The sequence below is a fragment of the Populus alba genome, chromosome 6, assembly GCF_005239225.2.
Source record: "Populus alba chromosome 6, ASM523922v2, whole genome shotgun sequence".
In the NCBI taxonomy this organism is placed as follows: Eukaryota; Viridiplantae; Streptophyta; class Magnoliopsida; order Malpighiales; family Salicaceae; genus Populus; species Populus alba.
Genome location: NC_133289.1, coordinates 8,176,237 through 8,198,175, shown reverse-complemented (window position 1 = coordinate 8,198,175; position 21,939 = coordinate 8,176,237). Strand labels below are relative to the sequence as shown.

Sequence of the window (21,939 nt, the reverse complement as noted above, 5' to 3'; positions counted from 1 at the left end):
ACCTCACCATGTGCACTTTATTAGTCAATTTTTTCCCCTCTAATATGGAATAATTAGAGAAAGATGTATAGGGTAATTATGGGAAAAAAGAAACTGAAGTGGAAGGCTGCGTTTGGCTGGGAAGCGGGCCTAGATTGGAACCCTCAACCAAGCCGACAGATCCCCGTTTGAACGGGGCAACGTGTGGATTTTGCAAGGAATATGAGTAACACATTTCCCATTTTACATGTACTCCTTAAGCACAGGAACATGGTGGCTTGCTGGCTCCTCCACCACCACCACCACCACATTGGTTTCCGCTGCTGACACAACTTGAGTTTGTTTAGGACTAATGCTTATCGTTTCCATAATCTCTTGGCCAAAGAATCTGTCTTTGCCTCTTAGGATAGTCAAAGTTGTCTAATAAGTAGAGTATTTGTTAAGTCTTAATTATACGAAATTGCCCCCTGCTCGATTATATCGTCATTGGAATAAATAAATAAATAATTGTTTTCTCATTAAGTAAAGGAAGAAGTTCCTTAATTTATGGGTCCATCAATAAAGCGTAAAACTTCAAAAAGATATTCAGAAAAAAAATAAAAAAAAACTATGATAAGAAAAACAATATTTCTTTTAGGCGAGAAAAGGTTCTGTAAATTATTTTTTCTGACAAAAACAAAAAGCTGAATTATTAAGAAATACAACAGTGGTTAAGGATAGATCCAGCCGGCTATGATGGGCCACCCTGAGCCGTTGAATAAAAAGGCATGTCGCCTATGATGAGCCGGCGGCAAGTAGGGTTAGAGTGGTTCATTGCGCGCGTGTTTTTCTTTTAAGGCGTGCCCAAACTATTTTTGCGGGTCATCGTGGATCGGCTTGAGCCACCTCTAGTTACAAGGAATCATAATCGTGCGGTTGCGGCTGCGCCAATTTCATATTACTTTGGTGTGAGTAATTGCATGTTGTCTTGGTAGTCTTTCACGTAAAAACTAACATTTATCTCTCCCTTTCAGATTATCATAGTTACAAAATCTGTCCGGTATAGTGACTTGACCCAAGATTCAGTCAATCTGAATACATTTCAGTTTTGATTTTGATTTATTAGATATTGTAATTGTGGATGTTTTTTAAAGTATATTTTATTTAAAAATGTATTAAAATAATTTTTTTTATTTTTAAAAATTATTTTTAATATCAGTACATTAAAATGATTCGAAAACATTAAAAAAAATATTAATTAAAAACAAAGAAAAAATTAAAAAAAAAATTAATTTTTTTTAAATATATTTTTAAAATGTAAAAATAAATAGGGTCTAACTTAAAAAAAATTGCTTCACAAACAACTCATAATTGATAGCAATCTCTCATTCCATAGCTTACTAATCAAGAAAAGAGGATTATATAAAACAATCACTCTAAAGGTGGAAGGAATAGAAATCATGTATCTATATAACATGAGTATTGATCTGGGGGACAGGGAAGAAGTTTGATGGAGCTCGATTAATTAACATTTAATAATCCTTTTTCAGTTCAATAAATGAATTTTTAAAAAAGTGGAAAATGGAATTGATTGGGAAATAAAATGCATGGAATTAGTGGATCTGAGCTTAGGTGTTTGTACACTTTGGTTGGTTTTTACTTGAAAATATAAAAATATTATATTTTTTATTTTTAAAATTTATTTTTATATAAATACATCAAAAAAATTAAAAAAAAAACATATAAAAAAATAATTTACAACAAGAAAAAAAAAAACTTCAAAATTTTTGAAAACTTTTATTGCAACACGGGGTTAAGCACCACCTCAGTAAACAATATCTTTTATCCAAATGTTACATATATGTGATATTACGATGCAAAATGTTTTTAAAAAAATATTTTTTATTTAAAAATATATTAAAATATTTTTTTAATTTTAAACATCATTATGTTAAAATTATTGAAATTTAATGTTCTTTTATACTGAAAATATTTCTAAAAAGCATGTTAATTAAAACACAATGTGAAATGGCCTCATTAGGATTCTATTAATTATTTATTAGGATTTATTTTGAAAAAAATATATATAAAGAAGAGATGATATCCCTAATTTATCTTTTCTAGTTATATATTTTTATTTTTAAAAAATAAACTCTAGAAAATAACTAATAAAATAATACTATTCTTTTTAGCATTATAATATTACTTGTTTTTTCAGTGTGCTACAAAACAGGTTCGAAAAATATAAATAACCCTTGAAAAAATGAAAGGCTGGGAAACAGGTTCTTAGGCTAGAAACTATAGCCCTGCAATGTTAATGCTAGTGGTATATAGTAGTAGTAACTTTAATATAAAGTAAAGAAAAAAAAAAAAATGGACTTAATTTTGATTTTGGGGTGCTTATAAAAAGGAAGGTCCATGGAGGTTCAGTCCTTGGCAAGTGATGAGAACGAAGTCCCCATCGCCTAGATCTCTAAATTCTCTTCTCTCACACACAGACACCAAAACGAAGACTGACAAAGAATCGAATTAAGAGTGGAATTGGAATACAACAAGGGATTTTGGGGTTCATTTCCACCTTTTTTTTAAAGAGTTAAAGTGAGGAATTTCAAAGCCATTTTTTATATAAATAAAACTAAACAGTAAACAGCTAGAGCAGTAGCAAGCACGCAGTACTATAGTTCAGGCTTGGAGCAGTGAGCGAGAGCATTTATATTTTGGTTGTTAAGTGAGAATAGGATTGGAGTAGAAAGGGTCTTTTTCTTCATCATCTGCAAAAACCATTGATTATTATGAGTGCATCCTTTTCCTGCTTTTGAGGTCTCGCCGTCTTTGAAGTTCGGCTCTGCTCCTTTTGTCTATTCAGATTGGTGGCGCATTAAAGTGGAGCTTTTACTAAAGAGATCCGTAGCTGGAGATTTTTTTTTTCTTGGGATGCTCAGGCAGCAGGTATTTAAGTCTGGGTCCTGGAACGCAGAGAAATCTTAAAAACTCTCACAACCGTGGCTGTACCTCCCTTCTGCCTGCGTGCTTGTTGGTTGCTTTCCATTCTGAAAACCAGGTAAAGGTGACAAATCAAAGTCAAGCGAAGGGCATAACAGCTAGGGAGGGTTCGAATACATATCAACAAGTCATTTTCGGGTCATTAGAGGAGAGGGATTCTTCTTTCTTTTCTCCCAACTCGAAAGAGACATTTTAAAAACAAGGTTAGTTTTGAAAGTGGAGGTATTCATGGAAAACAATAAGTTCAAAACTCTGTTCTCTTTGTTTATGTGGGGGTGGAGACTGTAAGTGACTTCACTGTTTTCTTAAAAGGTTTGGAAGAGGGAGTTTGGTGATTTTATTTGGATCTGAGAGGTGGGAGAGTCTTGTTGGCTTTCGTTTTCTGGGGTTGCGTTATTTTTCATTATGCAGTATGTATTTTGTCTCATTTTCTGTCTTTTATATGTTTCAGATTTACCGGATTTAGACGTTGCTTTTAGTTAAAAAAGACGAAGACAATGTTGTCTCAGAAGCAAGCAGAAGAAGCAATAGTCTCCAACTATAGCGAGACAGATCAACACGAGGGCAAAGAAGAAGAGAAAGAAGAGAACCACTCCATTTTTAGTGTCAAGAGTGTTCTTTGGCATGGTGGTTCTGCCTGGGATGCCTGGTTCAGCTGTTCTTCTAATCAAGTACTGTATCCCTCTAAATCCATTTTCAAGAAGCTCCACATTTTTTGGTTCCATGATTTCTCGTTGCAAAAAAAGAAGTAATTAACTTTGATGATTTCTGTTACAGGTGGCACAAGTGCTGTTGACACTACCTTACTCTTTCTCTCAGCTTGGTATGCTCTCAGGGATATTGCTTCAGATATTCTATGGACTCTTAGGAAGCTGGACAGCTTACCTTATAAGTGTGCTTTACATTGAGTACAGAAGCAGAAAGGAGAAAGAGAACGTTAACTTCAAGAACCATGTCATTCAGGTTTGTTTTTGCTTCTCAAAACCGCCGCCGCCACCAATACTAATCTTCAATGCCAGAATATCTTGAATTACAGTAACAAGTTAAACCCTCTTTTAATTTTGTATTTAATGTAATTAAGAAAAAGATTGCTTTTCTGGATTTCAGTGGTTTGAAGTGCTTGATGGGTTACTGGGTCCATACTGGAAGGCAGTAGGACTTGCTTTCAACTGTACTTTCTTACTCTTTGGATCTGTAATTCAACTTATTGCTTGTGCAAGGTAAGACCTTCACGATGGTTTTCTATTTTCGTCTTCAATTAGAAATAGAATAAAAAGAGAGTATGATGTCTTTCTTGTTTGATTTTTAACTGTTTCTTGTTTTTTTCTCGACGAGAACAGTAATATTTACTATATCAATGACCACTTGGACAAGAGGACTTGGACTTACATATTTGGAGCTTGTTGCGCCACCACAGTTTTCATACCCTCTTTTCACAACTACCGTCTATGGTCTTTTCTTGGTCTTGGTATGACCACATACACTGCCTGGTATTTGGCCATAGCAGCTTTTGTTCATGGCCAAGGTGAAGGAGTGAAACATTCTGCTCCTACAAAGTTAGTGCTTTACTTCACCGGAGCCACCAACATCCTCTACACCTTTGGTGGTCATGCTGTCACTGTGTAAGCTTTTTTCGATTTCTTCTTAAAAGATTATATTATCCTCCTCTGCTTTCCTTCGTGTCTAGTATCTACACGGCTTCTGTTTGCAGCTTTTGCCGGTAATGTTGGGTTCGAGACCCACAGACAAAATCATGCAATTTTTATTTTTTGTTCCCTTTCCATTTCTCAAGAAGAGAATTTAAATGAACAGTAAAATGGTCCTCTGCTCTTGTTTCACTGTGCTCCTGACCCTTTAATCTCCTCATATTTTGTCTTTACCTAGCCTAGCTTTCGCATAGTTTCCTAATCATGAATGGGCTCAAAAGCTTATCGATTCACTTATTGGAACGTCGCAGGAAACTAGAGAATGAGAATCCAATGCTGTTTACATGAGGCCAATTGAGTCATTTAACAGTATACATGTGTAAATAGCTTGTAGAAGCTTAATTACTGTTGCCAGCTATGGTTGTTATCGGAATTAGGTAGTTTTATATATATATATATATATATATATAATTAGTTTTTAATATCATTATATTAAATGTGGAATTGATCACACTTTAATTTTACAGGGAAATTATGCATGCCATGTGGAAGCCGCAAAAGTTCAAGTGTATTTACTTGCTAGCTACTCTCTACGTGTTCACACTGACAATTCCGTCAGCTTCCGCCGTCTATTGGGCCTTTGGTGACGAGCTCCTCAACCACGCCAATGCCTTTTCTCTCCTCCCCAGGAATGGATTCCGTGATGCCGCCGTTATCCTCATGCTTATCCACCAGGTCTGTTTAATTCTGGCTGCGTTGATCGGACTACTTGATTGCCCCTGAAAGAATCGATATTGTGCTTTTTAATGGAATTTGACTGAGAGTTTGCTCTTGTTGAATGGCGCAGTTCATCACATTTGGGTTTGCGTGTACGCCATTGTACTTTGTGTGGGAGAAGGTAATAGGGATGCACGACACAAGGAGCATTTGCTTGAGGGCACTTGCAAGGCTACCGGTGGTGGTTCCGATATGGTTTTTAGCTATAATCTTCCCTTTCTTTGGACCTATCAACTCAGCCGTTGGTGCTCTTCTGGTTAGCTTCACGGTTTACATCATCCCATCTTTAGCCCACATGCTCACTTACAGAAAAGCCTCTGCTAGACAGGTAAAAATGCTGCTGCTTCTTGTCGTTTTTTAGCTGATAGAAAGTTGCAATTACCTTCATCTTTTAGGGGTGTTTTGGTCATAGTAGAGTGAGTGGACACTCCGCGTTTTGATGGGGAATCCCAAATTCGACGGTGACAGCGTCCCAACTGAGTGGAGACTGGAGAGAGAGAGAGAGAAGGGAGAGAGGGTGCAGGAAATGTACAAGAGAGCATTCAAGGCTTGGATTTGGAAATATTACGAGAAGAATTGAATGGGTGGCATGTCGTTTTCATTTAGTTATATTCTACAGTTGGTGTGTTGTGCTCTGTTCCAAATGAGCTGGCTGACCTGACCTTCCCTCCCTCCCTTCAATTATAGGCCGAAGTTACATATTTTTGTCGGTAAAAAAAGAAAAGGGAAACACTCGTCAACAAATCTAGTTGGCCTAACTTCACCAGTTGCTAATTTGTTTGACATGGGTTTTCTCTTGCAGAATGCTGCAGAAAAGCCGCCGCCCTTTATGCCAAGCTGGACAGCCATGTATGTCATAAACGCCTTCGTGGTGGTGTGGGTGCTGGTGGTTGGTTTTGGGTTCGGTGGATGGGCTAGCATGACAAACTTTGTTAGGCAAGTAGACACATTTGGGCTCTTTGCCAAGTGCTATCAATGCAAGCCACCACCACCTCTAGCAGCGGCAGCAGCACCGCCACACCATCGCTGAGTGAGCCACGAGATTCAGCTTAAGAAAAGAATATTTTCTGTTTTTTCTCTCTCTCTCTTCATATTTTGTATCATACAAAGGGGAAGTAGTAATATCTCTCCTACATGTGATGTTGTGCTGCGTTTTGCTTCTTTTTTTTCCTTTTGGTTTACTTCAATTAGTTGATAAAATTGTGTGATGGATTCTGATGATTCCTTTGCCCCTTAAAGGCATAGGCTAGTTAATTAAATCATATAAATATATGTTAGTTTTCTTCTATTTTTTCCCACATCCACATGGGTTGCCCGTTGGCTCATGTGTTTGTCACGTGCCAGTCTTTCCTCCTAAATATTTTCTTCTTAAATTCACATGTGAAGTCATACACGAACCTTACCGTACATGCTTTTCTTGGTTGATTAATCAAAACCCATAATTGATTTCCCATTAATCAAGCTTACAAGTACGAGGCCTCCCTCTAATAAATATTTTTTTTACGCTTTCACATGCACCCAGCAGCAGCACGGTGTCGTCTTGCTGTTTCTTTAAGTTAAACAAAAAGTGTGTTAATGTCTCCTCCTTTAACAGTGCTGAATGATGGCTACTGCAAGCTCTTTAATTTTTCTTTAATCGTCATCTACGCCACGATTTGCCTAAGCTTTCCTTTAGTTCTTGTTAGTCATTAGTCAAGATCTTACACGTCATAGCTGGGCTTATGGCAATCAGGTTTGGTAAGATCACGTAGCTTAATTTCTCCCTTCGGTTAGACTCTTGGACTTCAACCATTTTATCAATTTAGTTGGTAATGCTAACCTTCTCTTTAGAGTTAAGAAGTCATCTTAGATGCGGATATTTGTAGTAAAAAAAGAAAAAAAATCAAAGGAATTGTATTTGTTGAAACCGAATATTCCAATTCATGATTGATTCTGATAATAGTTCTAATAAATTAAATCCATTGAGTATTTTGAAAAGAAAAGAAAAAAAAAGGAAGATTATATTAGGGACAAACAGTTTATACGAGGTAAAGGGATTGGATTTTTGCAAGGAAATTAGTATTTTAGAATTTTCCCAAGAGAAATGGTTGGTTATCCGATCCATATACAACAATTGATGTTTGATATCAAATGTGTAGTTTTTCAATTTTGATTTTTATAATTATTTCTTTTATGTCTTCTTATTGTTAAAAATAATTTTTAAAAATAAAAAAATATTATTTTAAAACATTAAAAAATAATTACTACAACATTCACAACATCCTCTAAACTAGTTAGGAAGATAAAGACAGCGAAATGAAATCGATCACTTAGTAAGATTAGTCTTGTGATTCCTTCATAATTGGGATTGATGGGCATGTGCTATCACTTCCAACTTGGGAAAAAAAATTGTGCGATATTTGACTCAACAAGGGACCCCGTACAGCATCAAAATTATTGAGCCAAAGATTCAGTTTTGTGACATATACTTTTGTTCATAGCTTGAGATGTGTTCATCATCACTGAATTCATTGGAGACTTGCAAACAAATATATTCCCAATTGTTATTGCAGGAATATAGTTATCATTATTATCATTAGAACAATATACTCCTTTCTTGATTCCATCAAAAAGCTTAGTCTTCCTCAACAAGGAAGCTTCTGTTAATATAATATACAACAGAGATTAATGTTGCCAAGATTCTTACAGTTACCGTTACAAGAAGTTGCATCAATCTAGTTGACGAGGTCCCCACTGTCAGAATCTGCACTTGCAAGAAACTTGCAAGTTGATGACACTCTTTTCTATATTCTAATACACAAGAACACTTGAGAAATAAGCATCGTGGTGAAGAAAGCACTTACAGAACACAAATCATGGCAGATGAACATAAGATCAGGTGCTGCAGCTAGCAGGATAGCTCTTTTGTTCGAAGAGCGGGCACACATGCATGTGGAAATAAGCATCATAACAGGGTATAGATTATAAATTATGGTTTTAAAGAATAGGAACATGTTACTCTAAATGATTTTTTAAATATCTAAAACGACGTTGATCCCAGCAATATAAATGGAATTCAGATTTCAAAGTCTTTTTTTTTCCCTCTGTGCGGTAATTTGTAGCAGATACTTTTAATTCTATTTTTATTTTTCGATTTCGAACATAAACGAAATCTGGGATTATGGTGATCTTATCAAACATTCAGTTCCACGTCGGTTCCTTGCCTTTTTTTAATGCTTTTAGGTTTTTGAGAGATCAAGAAAATTTACCTCCAAATGCCTCTAGAGACCATTAGAAGGAATATTTCAAGACTGTATGAAATTACAGGCCAGCCCAAAACTCTGTCTGGACTCGATAAATCACCAGTCACCAGTTACATCAAACTAGGCTTAGAAAGTTGGAAATAAGAAATCATGTATACATGGGCCAGGCTGGTGCTTGGAGCCTTGAACCTTGATGCAATTGCATTCAAGAGGAAAAGGTATATTTATAGTTTTATACCTAAACCTTTAGTCCTTTTATAACAGAACCTTTAAAAAAAAACTCAGTGAAAATTTTCACTGTGCATATACTCACGGTAGATTTTAACTGTAAAATTACTGTTTTGCTCTTGAATATTTAAATCTTACTGTATGTAATAAAGGGTAATATTGTATCTTTACATGAGACATATTTGTTATTTCAAGATTAAATGAGAGTAAAGAAGTCTTTTAACCTTTTATTTGCACAATATAATGTATGAAATACTCTAAAAAATTTATTTTTCTTAACTATAAAGGCAAGGGTGTGTTCAATTTTTTATTCTTTAGACATAGTGTAATTACTAAGGCGTTATTTGAGTCAAATAATCTATGTCTAAGATTGAGAGGTTTTTTGATCTTTTTATTATATATTTTTTTGGTAATATTGTATGAGGTCATAGGCATTTTAGTATTTGTATAAATTGAATTAAAAAAAAAAAACAAGAAAGTCATTGATATATCAACTTCTTTCGTTGGGCAAACACCACATTTCAGGGCAGCGTTTGATGCTTATCGCTGCCGCCCTTTTAATGGTAGTGAGGTGTGTGCAACCTTCCCATGCACAGTGGAGCTTCGATGAAGTTTTTTTTTCCCCCATCTTCTCTTCTCTCTCTCATTAACCTTGATAAACATGTTATTGTAAAAAATTAGAAGATTGTATTATTTGTTAATTTTATAATATTTGGTCCTCATTCTTTTAATTGTATCAAATTTCGGTTATTTATTTTTTCAATTTTTCATCTATTAGCATTTTGTTTTTATATCAAATTTGTTCTTTTATTTTATGATGTTTCGGGTATGACCCTAAATGTTTTAATTTTCAATTTAAATTCTTGTCTCTTTTATCAAATTTTAATTTATTTTCAATTTCATCCTTGGATCCATGATTTTATTTTTAATTCTTTAATATTTGTTCTCATCCTTTTGATTTTTATTTTTGTTTTAGGTTCGTTTGTGTATTTAATTTTTCTCTTCAATTCAATGTTTGATGATATTTAAGGTTTAACCATTAATATTTAATTTTGATTCTTAGTTCTTTTATCAAATTTTAATTTGTTTTTCAATTTCATTCTTAGATCTATAATCTTGATTTTTTACTTTTTTTTTTAATTTGGTCCTCATTCTCTTGATTTTTAATTATTTTTTGGATTCATTTGTTAATTTGTTTTTTAATTTTGTCCTTTAATTCAAAATTTTAGGTTTTTTTTTTCTTTTTGAATGAGGTCTTTATTCTCTTAATTACTATTTATTTATCCTTGAATTTCTTTTTATTTTATCATTAGACATTTGATTTATTGGGTTTTGATCTCCTTGGTTTTTTCTATTGTTTTTATGCACTACCCAATAGTTAATTCATGACAAATACTGGGTCACGATTCTAGTGGGTTGACGCAAGTGAACCCAAGTTTTTCAAATCCTTTTGTTTTTATAAAAAAGTAAAATGATAAAAAAAAAATTTAAAAAGAGGAAAATAGTCAAGGGGGTTTTACTAGATTTGCCCCAGGTTAACTAGGACATGGGTCAATCCAGGTCTTTTACCCTTACATTGGATCAATTCTCCCTAAATTTATTTTGAAATCCAGCTTGGTTTAAGCCACTAGTCATATGAGTCACAAGTCAACTTGTCAAGTGAAAAGTTTTAAAATAATGGCTTTCCAGATGTGATGTTTTTAATTTAGTCACTAACTAGGATCATGAGTTTGAAAAGTTAACATGAGTTGACATCATTTTCTTTCCTTGAAGTTGTTCATTTTGAAAAAAAAACTTCGTTATTTTCTTTAGTTTTAATTTCAATAAATTTATCTTTATTTTGTGATCTAGGTAAAAGATTTGTCTGGGTGACCCAAGTTTCGATAATCTCTCTCGATTTTATTGGTGCTTTTTTTTTTTCAAGAATTTTTTTTTTATTTTTTTTAATTTCATCATTCTAAATTTTCATTCTAATCTTTATTTTTTCAATTCTTTTTCTATGATGTCAAGTTGCAGATTTTTTTTTGAAATATACTGACAACACTTGAGCATTGTTTTTTACATTGCAAGAAAAATTATCCTAGCTCGTGGCGAAGCACAGACCAACTATCTAGTATTTCTATTTCAGTACCTCACTTCAATTCTACTTATTTAACTTTCTCAATTTCTATTTTTTCTAATATGATACACATATCTGTTATCTTGTTTTATATGAAAACAAAATTGATCTAAATTAATATATATTTATATGTAATAAAAAAATAGAAAAAAAATGTATTCAGCATGTAATTTCTTCTTAAAATTGTATTGTAATTTCTCCTTGTTCTTCTTCTTCTTCTTCTTCTTCTTTTTTTCCTTATAGTATAGCTTTTTTCTCACATCAATCATTGTAATTCTTCCTTTTACAAACACTATTTTGTTATGGTGTATAAGTTGCATCTTAATTCCATGAATTGCATAAAAAAAATTGAGAATTTATGTTAGTTATACTCTCCATCATGATATGCCTTAAGTACACTTATTAGAATGTCAACCTTTTTTCTTAACAAATGCTTTATACTTTTTAAAATTTTAAATCTTTCTTCTCTTTAATTTTAAGTATCAATGTTAGATTGATTGTGCCACTAAACGACCAACATATTATAATGCTTGTATAGTAATTTGATTATAATGTGGGACCTAAGTATACTCAATATTATAAGAGGAGTATACTTGTTTAAGTTTACTATTCAAGTAGAACTCTATATATCTTAATTTATCAACCTAATCATAGACGCCAAACTAATGTTTTAAGAAATAGGTATAACAACATAACAAATTGGATGTTCCAAGCTTGCATCCTTAAATTAATATTAAATTAAATTTCATTATAATTTTACCCGTGCCTCCACATATGATTTGTTTTGGTTTGGCCAATGACTAGCCCTAAGAACAATATTACTTCCTTTAATGTAGTGAAATGTCTAATCTAGCAACAATACGACTATTTACTATTCAACAATAGTATTACTATAATGATATAACAATGTCACAACAATCTCAAACAATAATTATTTAATTTAATTTATAATTATTTGAACCATAACAATCTCAAACACCATTTGATTCTCTCCGATTACAAAAAAAAAACTTATATAATTTAATAAAATTCAATAATTATCACAAATTATTTTAAAATCAACAAATTCTCAACAAAATTAAAAAAAATTGCAAAAAAATTTCATAATTCATATAAACCCTAATTGATTTTAAAAAAAATCTAATTAATCAATTTACACCGATTCTCACAAATTCAACAAGCCGCACAAATCACATAAAATGCAATTCATTTAATTTATACTTTATAAACTCAATTAATGTAATTTACACATAATTGACATAATTTATACCTCATTAATATAAATTCAACTAAACCCTAACATATATAAGAAAATAAAATCCCATCATAATCATCAAATCATAATAAATTCTATAAAATTAAGAGTGAGATGGAGTGTTAACGTAAAATTTTTAAATGAGAGTTATTGGAGCGTGAGTGTTAGTGTTGAGTGGAGAAAAGAGGGCTAGAAGACAAGGACACAAGGAAAAACTTGCAGTGAAGAGAAAGAGAGGTTACTAAGGACAAAGTGAAAGAGAGAAATTAGAGGAGAAAAATAACATTAGCTTTAGATTGGTTGGTTAGAAGTAACCAATTAAAATTAATAAGTTGCACTAATAGTGTAACCAATAAAAAAATGCTAATTTTCAAAAATTTTTACCTAGTTCTTAAAATTATATTTAAGTTTTGATATTATATGGTTAGGCTGTGTTAATTTTAATGATGATAATAATGATGATGATGATAATAATAATAATAATAATAATTTAAAGAAGTTTTATATGATTTTATCTCATTGATGATGATGAAGAATTCCTACTTCTATTATATTAGAGAATCCTGTGTAATGTAATTGGTAATTTGCCCACTTATGATAAGTCATTAGTTAGTTTCCTTTATAACCTTAATATTTCCAAATATAATTCATGCTTTCCTACTTGCTATTTTAGCCCAATTTTCCGTTACGCTTGATATAGTGCTGCTCCCAGTATGCAGCCATTAAAACCTGTCCCTTTGCCCCCCCTCTCATTTAATCACTTTGTCAGTGTTGAAACCCGACCCGACCCGACCCATGGATCTTCTTAATCAGTTGCAGAGACAGTATACCGATTTCACTACCCTTCTCTATCAAGAGGTTAGTTTTGAGTGTTCTCTCTTTTTTTTTTTTTTTACAAGGGAAATCGTTTTCTTGGGTAATATTTCATTTCCTTGAAAATCAATCAACGGGTTGTAGGCTTTAATTTCTAGTGGTTTTAAAGGGTTTTTGACATAGGTTTTTTGTTGGTTTTGAGAAGGGTTTTGTGGACGATCAGTTCACTCAGTTGCAAAAGCTGCAAGATGAGAGCAGCCCTGATTTTGTGGTGGAGGTTGTGTCTCTCTTCTTTGAAGATTGTGAAAAGCTTGTTAACAATATGGCCAAAGCCTTGTGAGTTTGTTTTTCTTGTCTTCATTTTCTTGGTTTTATGTAGAGATACATGCGGTTGTTTAGTTGACTGTAAAGCTCTTTGCTTCGGACAGGCAGAAAGTACAAGTTTGCCTGCAAAATTGACTTATTAGGTTTTTTTTCTTCTCTCTTCAGAGAACAGCAGGGCGTTGACTTCAAACAGGTGGATTCTCATGTCCATCAACTGAAAGGTAGTAGCTCCAGGTATTTACTCACATCCTTATTTCATTATAGGTTATTTGATTGCTCCATTTGTGCTCTAGTCACTTGTGAGGAGACCTATATTTAATGGAATTGTCGTTGTTCTATCAAAATCACTTGCGTGCATGTCTATTACTTTAATTGTTTTGTCTTCTATAGTATTTAATTATAATATTGCTTTTTATGGTTAACAGCATAGGTGCAGCAAGAATTAAAAATGTCTGCATTGCCTTCAAAACTTTTTGTGAAGCCCAAAACCGTGAAGGGTGAGATCTCTTCCACACTTTCATAGCAAATTTGTATCTTTTTCCTTTCAATCAATATTAATTTGTAAGTCTTATCCAGTTCCACTTGAAAGTTTGTCTATCATAAGATTCTTGACTGTTTATGTTTTGATCTATCAAAAGTCACAAAAGGAATTTACGTGTTCAAGTTTTCTTTTGTGTTTATTTTTTCCTGTGACAGCAGAGTTCCTTTGGATTCCAGAGTTGTTAACCTTAGGTAGATGGTAGTGGATATGAAGTTCGAGAATTTGGATACCATACCAGTAAATCAATTAGTTTAATAGGCTTTCATGAGATACTCGCGTTTCAGGAATGGTCTATCTGCTTTCCTTGATTGATCATAGAATTAGGAAGGAGTCCTATAAGCATCTGTTGTTTCATTGAAGTTAAAAAAAATCATTGACTGGTGAAGTATTGGAGTCGGGATTTGCCAATGTGTTCTTTAGGGCAGTCATGTTGATCTTGCTGGGTATTGTTCATCCTGTTTTTTTGGCTCTTACCCAAGTCATATGATAGTTGCAGAGGATTTTGATTGACCCAAGAATGTTGGTGCAGGTGTTTGAGATGTCTGCAACAAGTGAATCATGAACACACTCAATTGAAGACCAATCTTCAATCTTTATTCACGGTGAGTTTTATAATTTATAGTCAAAGTTAGTTTTAGTTTCCTGGGAAGGATCTGATCATCCAAGGGAGAATTCCCACGACATTATTTATCCTGGTATTCCACAGGGGAAAACTTGCTTGTTGCTCAACGTGCTTTGAAAAAGATTACTTATTTTATTGCATGCCCATCTTTGTTGTCCGCCGCAGCAATTTAAAATCTCTAGTTTGATTTAGTTTCTAGTGTCTGATCATGTTCTGTAAAAGAATCACAGGGAATTTTCTTAAAAATTTCCTTGGGTTGATCAAAACTGCTTGAGCAGCTCTCTTGCCTAACATAAGAATGTTTTAACATTTTCAATTTCTATCTTAAGTTAATGTTTTTCAATATTTTTTCTTCTTTTTTGGCTGCTGTAGCTGGAGCGACAGATTGTGGCAAATGGGGGGTCAATTCCTGGGATGCAATAAATAATGTTGATATAATCTCCTTTCGACACAAATAGAAAGGTGAAAGTTAATGTTACAGATACAGCCGTAAGTTCAAGAAACTTGGGAGTTCTTTGAAATTTGTATGATAGAGGGGTATGTTAATTGACTTTTATACATCTGCTGCCACAAAGCATATAACTTTTGCCCCTTCTTAGGTGTGTTTAAGGAAAGTGATAGAAGTTGCTTTTCAAAGTGTGTATTTTTCTTGGAAATGTATGAACTACAAGTAGGAATGCTTCTCGCAATGCAAAAGGCATCCTGCCATCAGTTTAATCACCAGGCTCAACCATGGAAGTACTCATCGTTGCTAGCAGAGAAATGTTGTCCGAATGTTAAATGTTTCTGTTTATCTGGGTGGGAAAACTCAAGCCAAACCCAAGCGAATATTGCTAAAGTGTAAGGAACAGTATAAAGAAATTCAGTACCTAAGCAAAATTAACAAGACATAATCCCATCCTTGATTTTGCTGGTGACAGGAAAGTGAATAGTGAATGGATCAGCAGCTAAGTCCTTGCATGCATTCTCTAAAATGAACACGCTCTTGAACACTTTGAAATGAGATATCATTCATTCAAGGAATTCAGTGTTCAATGTCACGAACACCACACTTGTAGTATTATATTATTACAATTACAAATAAAACTAAATCTCATCACTGTTTTACTATGAAATATTCACAGTGCATTCCACAGTTAAAGTAAAACGACAATAGAAGTATGATAGTAAAAGTAAAACGACTGATAAGCTCTTTGATGATTTAAAAATAAATAAACACGCAAATGGGAGTAGAATCATATTTTTACATATTTATTGTAGTGTAATTACTCTCATACCCTGGGAAAAAAAACACAACCAATGTCTAAGGGATGTTTTTTCATTTTCATCTTTTCTTGGATAATATAATTATCATATAACCCTCGAGGTCAACTTTCTTTTTGCTCAAGGTCAAGGGGAATTTTAGGTTTTTTAATTTTGGTTTTCTTGGAAGTATCCCATAGGGTTATGGGTGTTTTGGTCTTTCTAAAATTCAAAAGAAAAAAAATAACTTGTGCATGCAGCAGAGCATGTGCAAGCAAGTAGGAGTCACCCATACCTTTTGGATGGCGCGTGTAACACCTCCCGTTAGCTGTAGGTAACCTTCTGTGGTGGTATTCAAAGCATCACACCACCCTCTACACTATGGTTAATGCGGGTTGGCTTCCATGAAATAAAGGAGTTTCAGCATTAATTTTTCTCCTCTCCCCTCATTTCTCTCTCCTCCATCTCAAAAGGCCCCTTGCAAAGTGATCCTTAATCATTTAATGTAACGAACTTGATTTATTTGTTTTTTTAATTTCATTCATTGATATTTGAATTTTTATGTTTTTTTTTTCCCTTAAATTTGATTCTCATTTTTTAATACCTATTTATTTTGTTTTTAATCCTTTTTTGATTGGATTTTATTTTTCAATTTAATCCCTAATCATTTGATTTTAATTCTCTGTTTTTTTTTTTGAATTTGATCCTTATTTTTATATTTGCAATTCTTTTTATTTTGAGTTCTCTTCTTGATTAATTGTTTTCTTTTTTGTATAATTTCGTCCTTTATTGTTTAATTTATTGAATTTTCATATCATATTTGATGATTTTTTTTATCATACTCTTAAAACCTGGTCCTGGAGGCGACCCTCGTAATGTCTCAGGTCACGAGCTAGGTTGAATAATTGGGGTTATAGAAGTCAATTGTATTTTTTACTGTGTAGGAAGTAAAAATTACATTAGTTTGATAAAAAAATAATGAAAAAAAAAAAAAAATCAATGGGTGTTAACATGATTTTTCCCTAGCTAATCGCTTGATTTTTTTATTTAGATAAAAAGTAAAAATGGTATTAAAAAAATGATAATGGAGAAAAATTCAATTATGATCCTTTTTTTCTTGGTCTTTCTTTGTTTTGGAATTTTTTTTTTTTCAGTTTCATCCATTTCCATTTGATATTGTTTTGTTTTTAATATTAAATATGGTACTCATTCTCTGTTGCTTTTTTTTTTTAATCATTTTCTTGGTTTTTTTTCTTTTATTTTGCCTCTCAACATTTTATTTATTTTATGTTTTTTTCTCTAGATTTAGTTCTCATGTTTTAATTACTTTTTTAATCCTTTTTTTAATTTGTTTTATCTTTCAATTTTGTCCCTCAGTATTTTATTTCATTTTTTTTTTTTATCCAATTTTGGTTCTCATTATTTTAATTCCTTTTTTTTTTTATCCTTTTTCTTTTTTTTTATTCTATTTTTTTTTATTAAATCCCTCACTATTTTCTTTCATTAGTTTTTATATAAGATTTGATTATTATTGTTTTTATTACTATTTTTAGTTTTTTGTTAGTTAATAATTTTGTTCAAGATTGTTTTTGTCTTTCCATATGGTTATCTTAATCTCATGACTAGAGTTGCTGATTTTAAATATTAGCTCGATTTAACTTTAGGTTTTTTTTTTTTTTTTTTTTTTTTTTTTTTTTAATTTTTTCCTTTGACATTAGACTATTGGGCTTTGAACTTTCTATTTTTTTTTGTTTTCTTTATCTAGAGTTATCTTGGATAGCGAGCTAGTCAAGTTAATCCGGGTTCACTTAAGTTATCACTGTTTGGATATTTTTTTTTATGTTAGAAAAGAATTGACCCATCTCGTAGCATAGCGCGAGCAGAAAAAATTTTTTGTAAGAAAGTAAAAGAGAATAAGATTTCACCTTGTAAAACCAGGTTCATCCTCTTATATTTCACTATTCATATTTGATATACAAATTCCCTTTATTGGTCCCTCAAGTTTTGTATTTCTTTTCGTTTAGTCATCGAGCTTTTTTTCTTTTCAATTGGTTAGTGAGCTTTTTTCTTTTCAATTTTGTCCTCTAAAGTTGTGCCTTATTTGTCTTTTATTGTTTTTTGTTCTTTTTAGGTTGTGTTCTACGTGCTTCTAAGCTATCAAATTAAATTTTTTTGCCATGGTGAAATTGAGTGTTGATGTTGCATGATAAAGTTTTTTAATTATTATGAAAAATCAAATTAAAACAATAAGGATTAAAATTAATATTGACAAAAACTAACAACGTGTTTCCCATGTGTATTGTTCAAGGTGTATAAATCTACACTTTGGTCTCTCAATTTTAAATGTTATGATATTTGGTTCTTTTTTTTGATATTTTGTTTACACCCCAAACTTTACTTTTCTTATGCTACAACCCCTTGATCTTGAAAAAGGAGATAAAAAGTTAGCAGAAGTTTTGAGGAGAGAGAAAGCTTTTAAGTAGTCTATGCTTTTAAGTAGTCGGATTTTAACCAACAATGACTTTGATTTTATTGTTTATGGATTCATCTTTGAGAGGGGAACTCGATGGAGGTAGTTTCCATTTTTGATGATGCTAGAGAAAGTATATCACAACTTAAAAAGTTTTTTTAATTTAATTTGATTTTTTTATTTTTGGATTGATTAAAATATATTTTGTTGTTAGAAACAAGGTTATAGAGGTTCAATGGATTTTTATTCTTATGTTTTTATCTGAAAAAATAGTTGACCTCTATGTTATTAGAGTCCAAAATCTTTAACCCTGATTTCTTGATCAGGTGCGATATCTCTAGTGACTAGAAAACATAGTAGTGGATGAGACATAGTATGCATAAGCGAAATGTCATCCATTTTTTTTAAGAAAATAATAAGGGTGGACGACGTGTGGTTTTTCCTTTTAAGAAAAAAACCAGGAAAGCAAGCTTGGGCTTTTAAGTCCGTGTGCCTGAGTTTAAATTTGGGCTAGGTGTGCGAGCCCAACTTGTTGGTCCTTCAATTGTTTTTATTTTTTTATTTTTATATTTTCACACTTTATAATCTTGATTATTTTTTAATTTGATTGAATAATGTTTAAATAATAATTCAATTATGCTATTATTTTTAAATGATATTAGCATTTTTTATGGTACTATTAACATTTTTTTTTTAAAATGATTACATATGAATCTATCATGCATAATTTTCTAAATGCGGATGGTTTTTTTTTTTGTATTTTTTGTCAATATTTTATATGACTTTACTATATTTTATTTATTTTTCTATATTCTTAAAACACATGTGTTAAAATTATTAATTCATTATGTTTTTTTTTTTATTAAAACTTGTTTTTTGAGATTATGATATTTTCTTATTTAAAAAACCAAAGTTATGATAAAGAAATTATTACGAACAGGTACGCATTAAAAAAGGAAAGTGGTTTTAATTAAAGGACACCCTTTTTATACTTATTTCAAATCATTAATTATTTTTTTTGAATGTTGGTTTTAATTTTTTTAAATTTTATACAATAAAAAATATACCTAAAAAAGATATGTTTTTTTTGTTAAAAAAAATACATAAATAGAAAAAAATTTATAGCAACAATTAAATTTTTTTTTGTAAAATTTAAACGATTACCTTTCTTATGAAAAAATATATTTTTTTTATTTTTATATAATTAAATAAAAAAAACTTAATATTAATAAATTAAATATCTTCATATACATCTACTTAGCTTCTCACTTTAGTTCCTGATTAGCCTTAATAATTCTTTTTAAACTTATTAGTTTATATAATTTTTAATTTATTTTATTTAATATGCATATAATTTTTTTTATTTTCAATTAAAATTTTTTATAACGTTAAATAATGCATTGATAATTCATTCGTATTCTTCTTTTATGCTAAAAATCAACCTGAAATCTTATGTTTGGTTTCTAGACTTGTTAAATCTAGAGTGGATGTGGGCCGCAGAGATCGATTGTCCTTTGCTCTCGAGATTTGGCACTAATGATCTTGTGGACTTGTTCTAAGCACAAGAAGCTCTACTTCCAGGATGCCCTTGTTTTATTATGAAGTTATTTTTGTAAGCCAAAAAAATTGAACAATTTAATTTAAGTTCCACTCTTTGATCCCATTGGTTCAACTCATGATATTTATATTATAAACAGCACCAAATGATTTTTTCTTCACTTGTGCTGACACTATCATCCTACCACACCCAATATGTATTATTACTACGTTATTTCCCATGTTATCACTACGACTTGTTCTATTTTTTTAACATAAAAAAAATAATATTTAGATTATAAAAAACCTTTTGGTATTATTTTTAAATTTGATGTAATAGTTTAAATTTTGAAAATTTTTTTTCCAATTATTTTTTTAGCTTGAATTTTAAATTAAATCAGAGTTGTTTTGACATGACCTTATCGATCAGGCAAGTTAAAACAACAACAAAAAAAAAAAACAAGTTAGGTTAATCTCAGTCAATTTGTCAAACCAATGAACTCCATCAGGTTAAATTAATTTTTTTATTTTATTATATAATAAAAATTTCAAAAATCTATTTACAATCATAATACTAAAAATAAAATTCAATAAAAACATAATATTAAATAATAAAATAAGCAAATCACGTGTTCAAGCTTTAACTATATATGCTGGAAACAATATTACGTCGAATAAAAAAGATTATTGTTTCTAGCATAACAAGAGCTCGAGCTTGCGCCCTAGTTATTTTACAAACGGTAACTAATTGAGCTATGAGACAAGAAGCTATAAAGCAAAAATATAAATATATCAATCTGGTTCACCGCTAATATAAACAATTAAACCGATCCCACACCATTTAGTTCTTTTGTTAATAAGCTTATACAATATAATGTTTATTTAGAAAATACAAAAAAAAAAAGACTAAATAAGGAGTTGTTTTTGCAATTTAGCACATTAACAAAAAAAAATTAAAAAAATAACATAGTTCATAATGATAAAATATTTAGATAAATAACACATTTTGGTGAGTTGTATTTCTTATCTATAACTCGTAAAAAAAGTGATCAAGGCAGATTTTCAGCTTCTCAATTCCCTGCCACGAAAACCAACCAACCCAACAATTCTCAATTTAAAAACACAATTTACAATTCATCAAAGTTAACATTTTATAATTAAACACAATGAAAATTTACATTACATTTAATTTATACTAAATTTATAATTTTTATAACCTTAAAACATATAATCTAGCAACATTTAAAAATCATGCTAGCTTGTGGACAAGCCTCGAGTATTCGTAAACAGGCGTAGAATATTTATGAAAAACTTTTATGATTTCTAGGAAGTAACTCTTACAATTCTATTAATTACTTTTTAAGTCCATCTTAAAGAAAGAGACATACACAAAAAGAGGAGAGAAAAATAAATCTCATAAACCCCAAAAGTGATAATAATATTTTTTCTTAGGATTTTTTTATCCTATTTGTATTTTTTTTTTTAAATGAGCTCAAAAAGTAGTTAATACGAGACCACTAGTTATTTCCTAAGTTCTCAAAACTTGTGGGCGAGTTTGGAGCTAGCGTTCATAAACAAGCCTAAAATATTTATAAATGAGCCTACACCATCCCAACTAATGCAAATCAAGTACAGATCTATAGTTGTAGGGATCAACGTTAAAATGACCCCAGTCTATAAATAGATTTGGAAAGCTCATGGACAAGTCTAGGTCACTCTTGACGAATCTGTCTCCCTATCCCAAAACCAATTCACATGCAAACCGGCTAAAGATATTATTCTATAGATTTGAATTTTTTATTTTATTTTATATTGAAAGTATATAATCAATAACGTACCATGGCTGCAGTCTTGTCTTGTCTTGTTTTTTACACTTGCTATCGGGGTGGGGGTGGATTGGATTCTTATTTCCATGATGAACGGCACTGTGTTTTAATTTGTTCTTGGTTTAAAGATTGCTTTAAACCTACAAATCATCCATGTTTCGACACAGAACTAATGGTTGCCGACAATTTACTTTGGGAAAAAATCACAATTCTTGCTTAGAAAATAAAAAGGGAGACAACAAGGGGATTATAAAATTTCTCAAAGCTCGTGGATAGACCTAAAACATTTATGAATAAGCCTAAAATATTTATGGATAAGCCTAAACCATCCCTACTT

General features: G+C 31.4%; 2 protein-coding genes across 4 annotated transcripts; both read left to right on the top strand.

The window, feature by feature from the left end:
* Positions 1–2,381: 2,381 nt before the first annotated feature.
* LOC118048451 (auxin transporter-like protein 2) lies at positions 2,382–6,672 on the top strand. Of its 3 annotated transcripts, none has more exons than XM_073410233.1 (8): positions 2,382–3,019; positions 3,413–3,632; positions 3,739–3,924; positions 4,069–4,181; positions 4,302–4,583; positions 5,135–5,342; positions 5,455–5,712; positions 6,187–6,672. In XM_073410233.1, the coding sequence occupies exons 2-8, from the start codon at positions 3,459–3,461 to the stop codon at positions 6,412–6,414; spliced, it is 1,449 nt and encodes a 482-aa protein (XP_073266334.1). In that variant the 5' UTR covers positions 2,382–3,019; positions 3,413–3,458; the 3' UTR covers positions 6,415–6,672. The 3 variants fall into 3 exon arrangements, with proteins under 3 accessions (XP_073266334.1, XP_034914029.1, XP_073266333.1); XM_035058138.2 differs by having other exon boundaries at positions 2,382–3,164; XM_073410232.1 differs by lacking the exon at positions 2,382–3,019 and adding an exon at positions 3,174–3,315.
* Positions 6,673–12,838: 6,166 nt separating this feature from the next.
* On the top strand, positions 12,839–15,245 carry LOC118048452 (histidine-containing phosphotransfer protein 5). The gene is made up of 6 exons (XM_035058140.2): positions 12,839–13,086; positions 13,247–13,377; positions 13,531–13,599; positions 13,791–13,862; positions 14,436–14,508; positions 14,901–15,245. Exons 1-6 carry the CDS (start codon positions 13,024–13,026, stop codon positions 14,949–14,951), a joined length of 459 nt encoding a protein of 152 aa, XP_034914031.1. The 5' UTR covers positions 12,839–13,023; the 3' UTR covers positions 14,952–15,245.
* Positions 15,246–21,939: the final 6,694 nt, after the last annotated feature.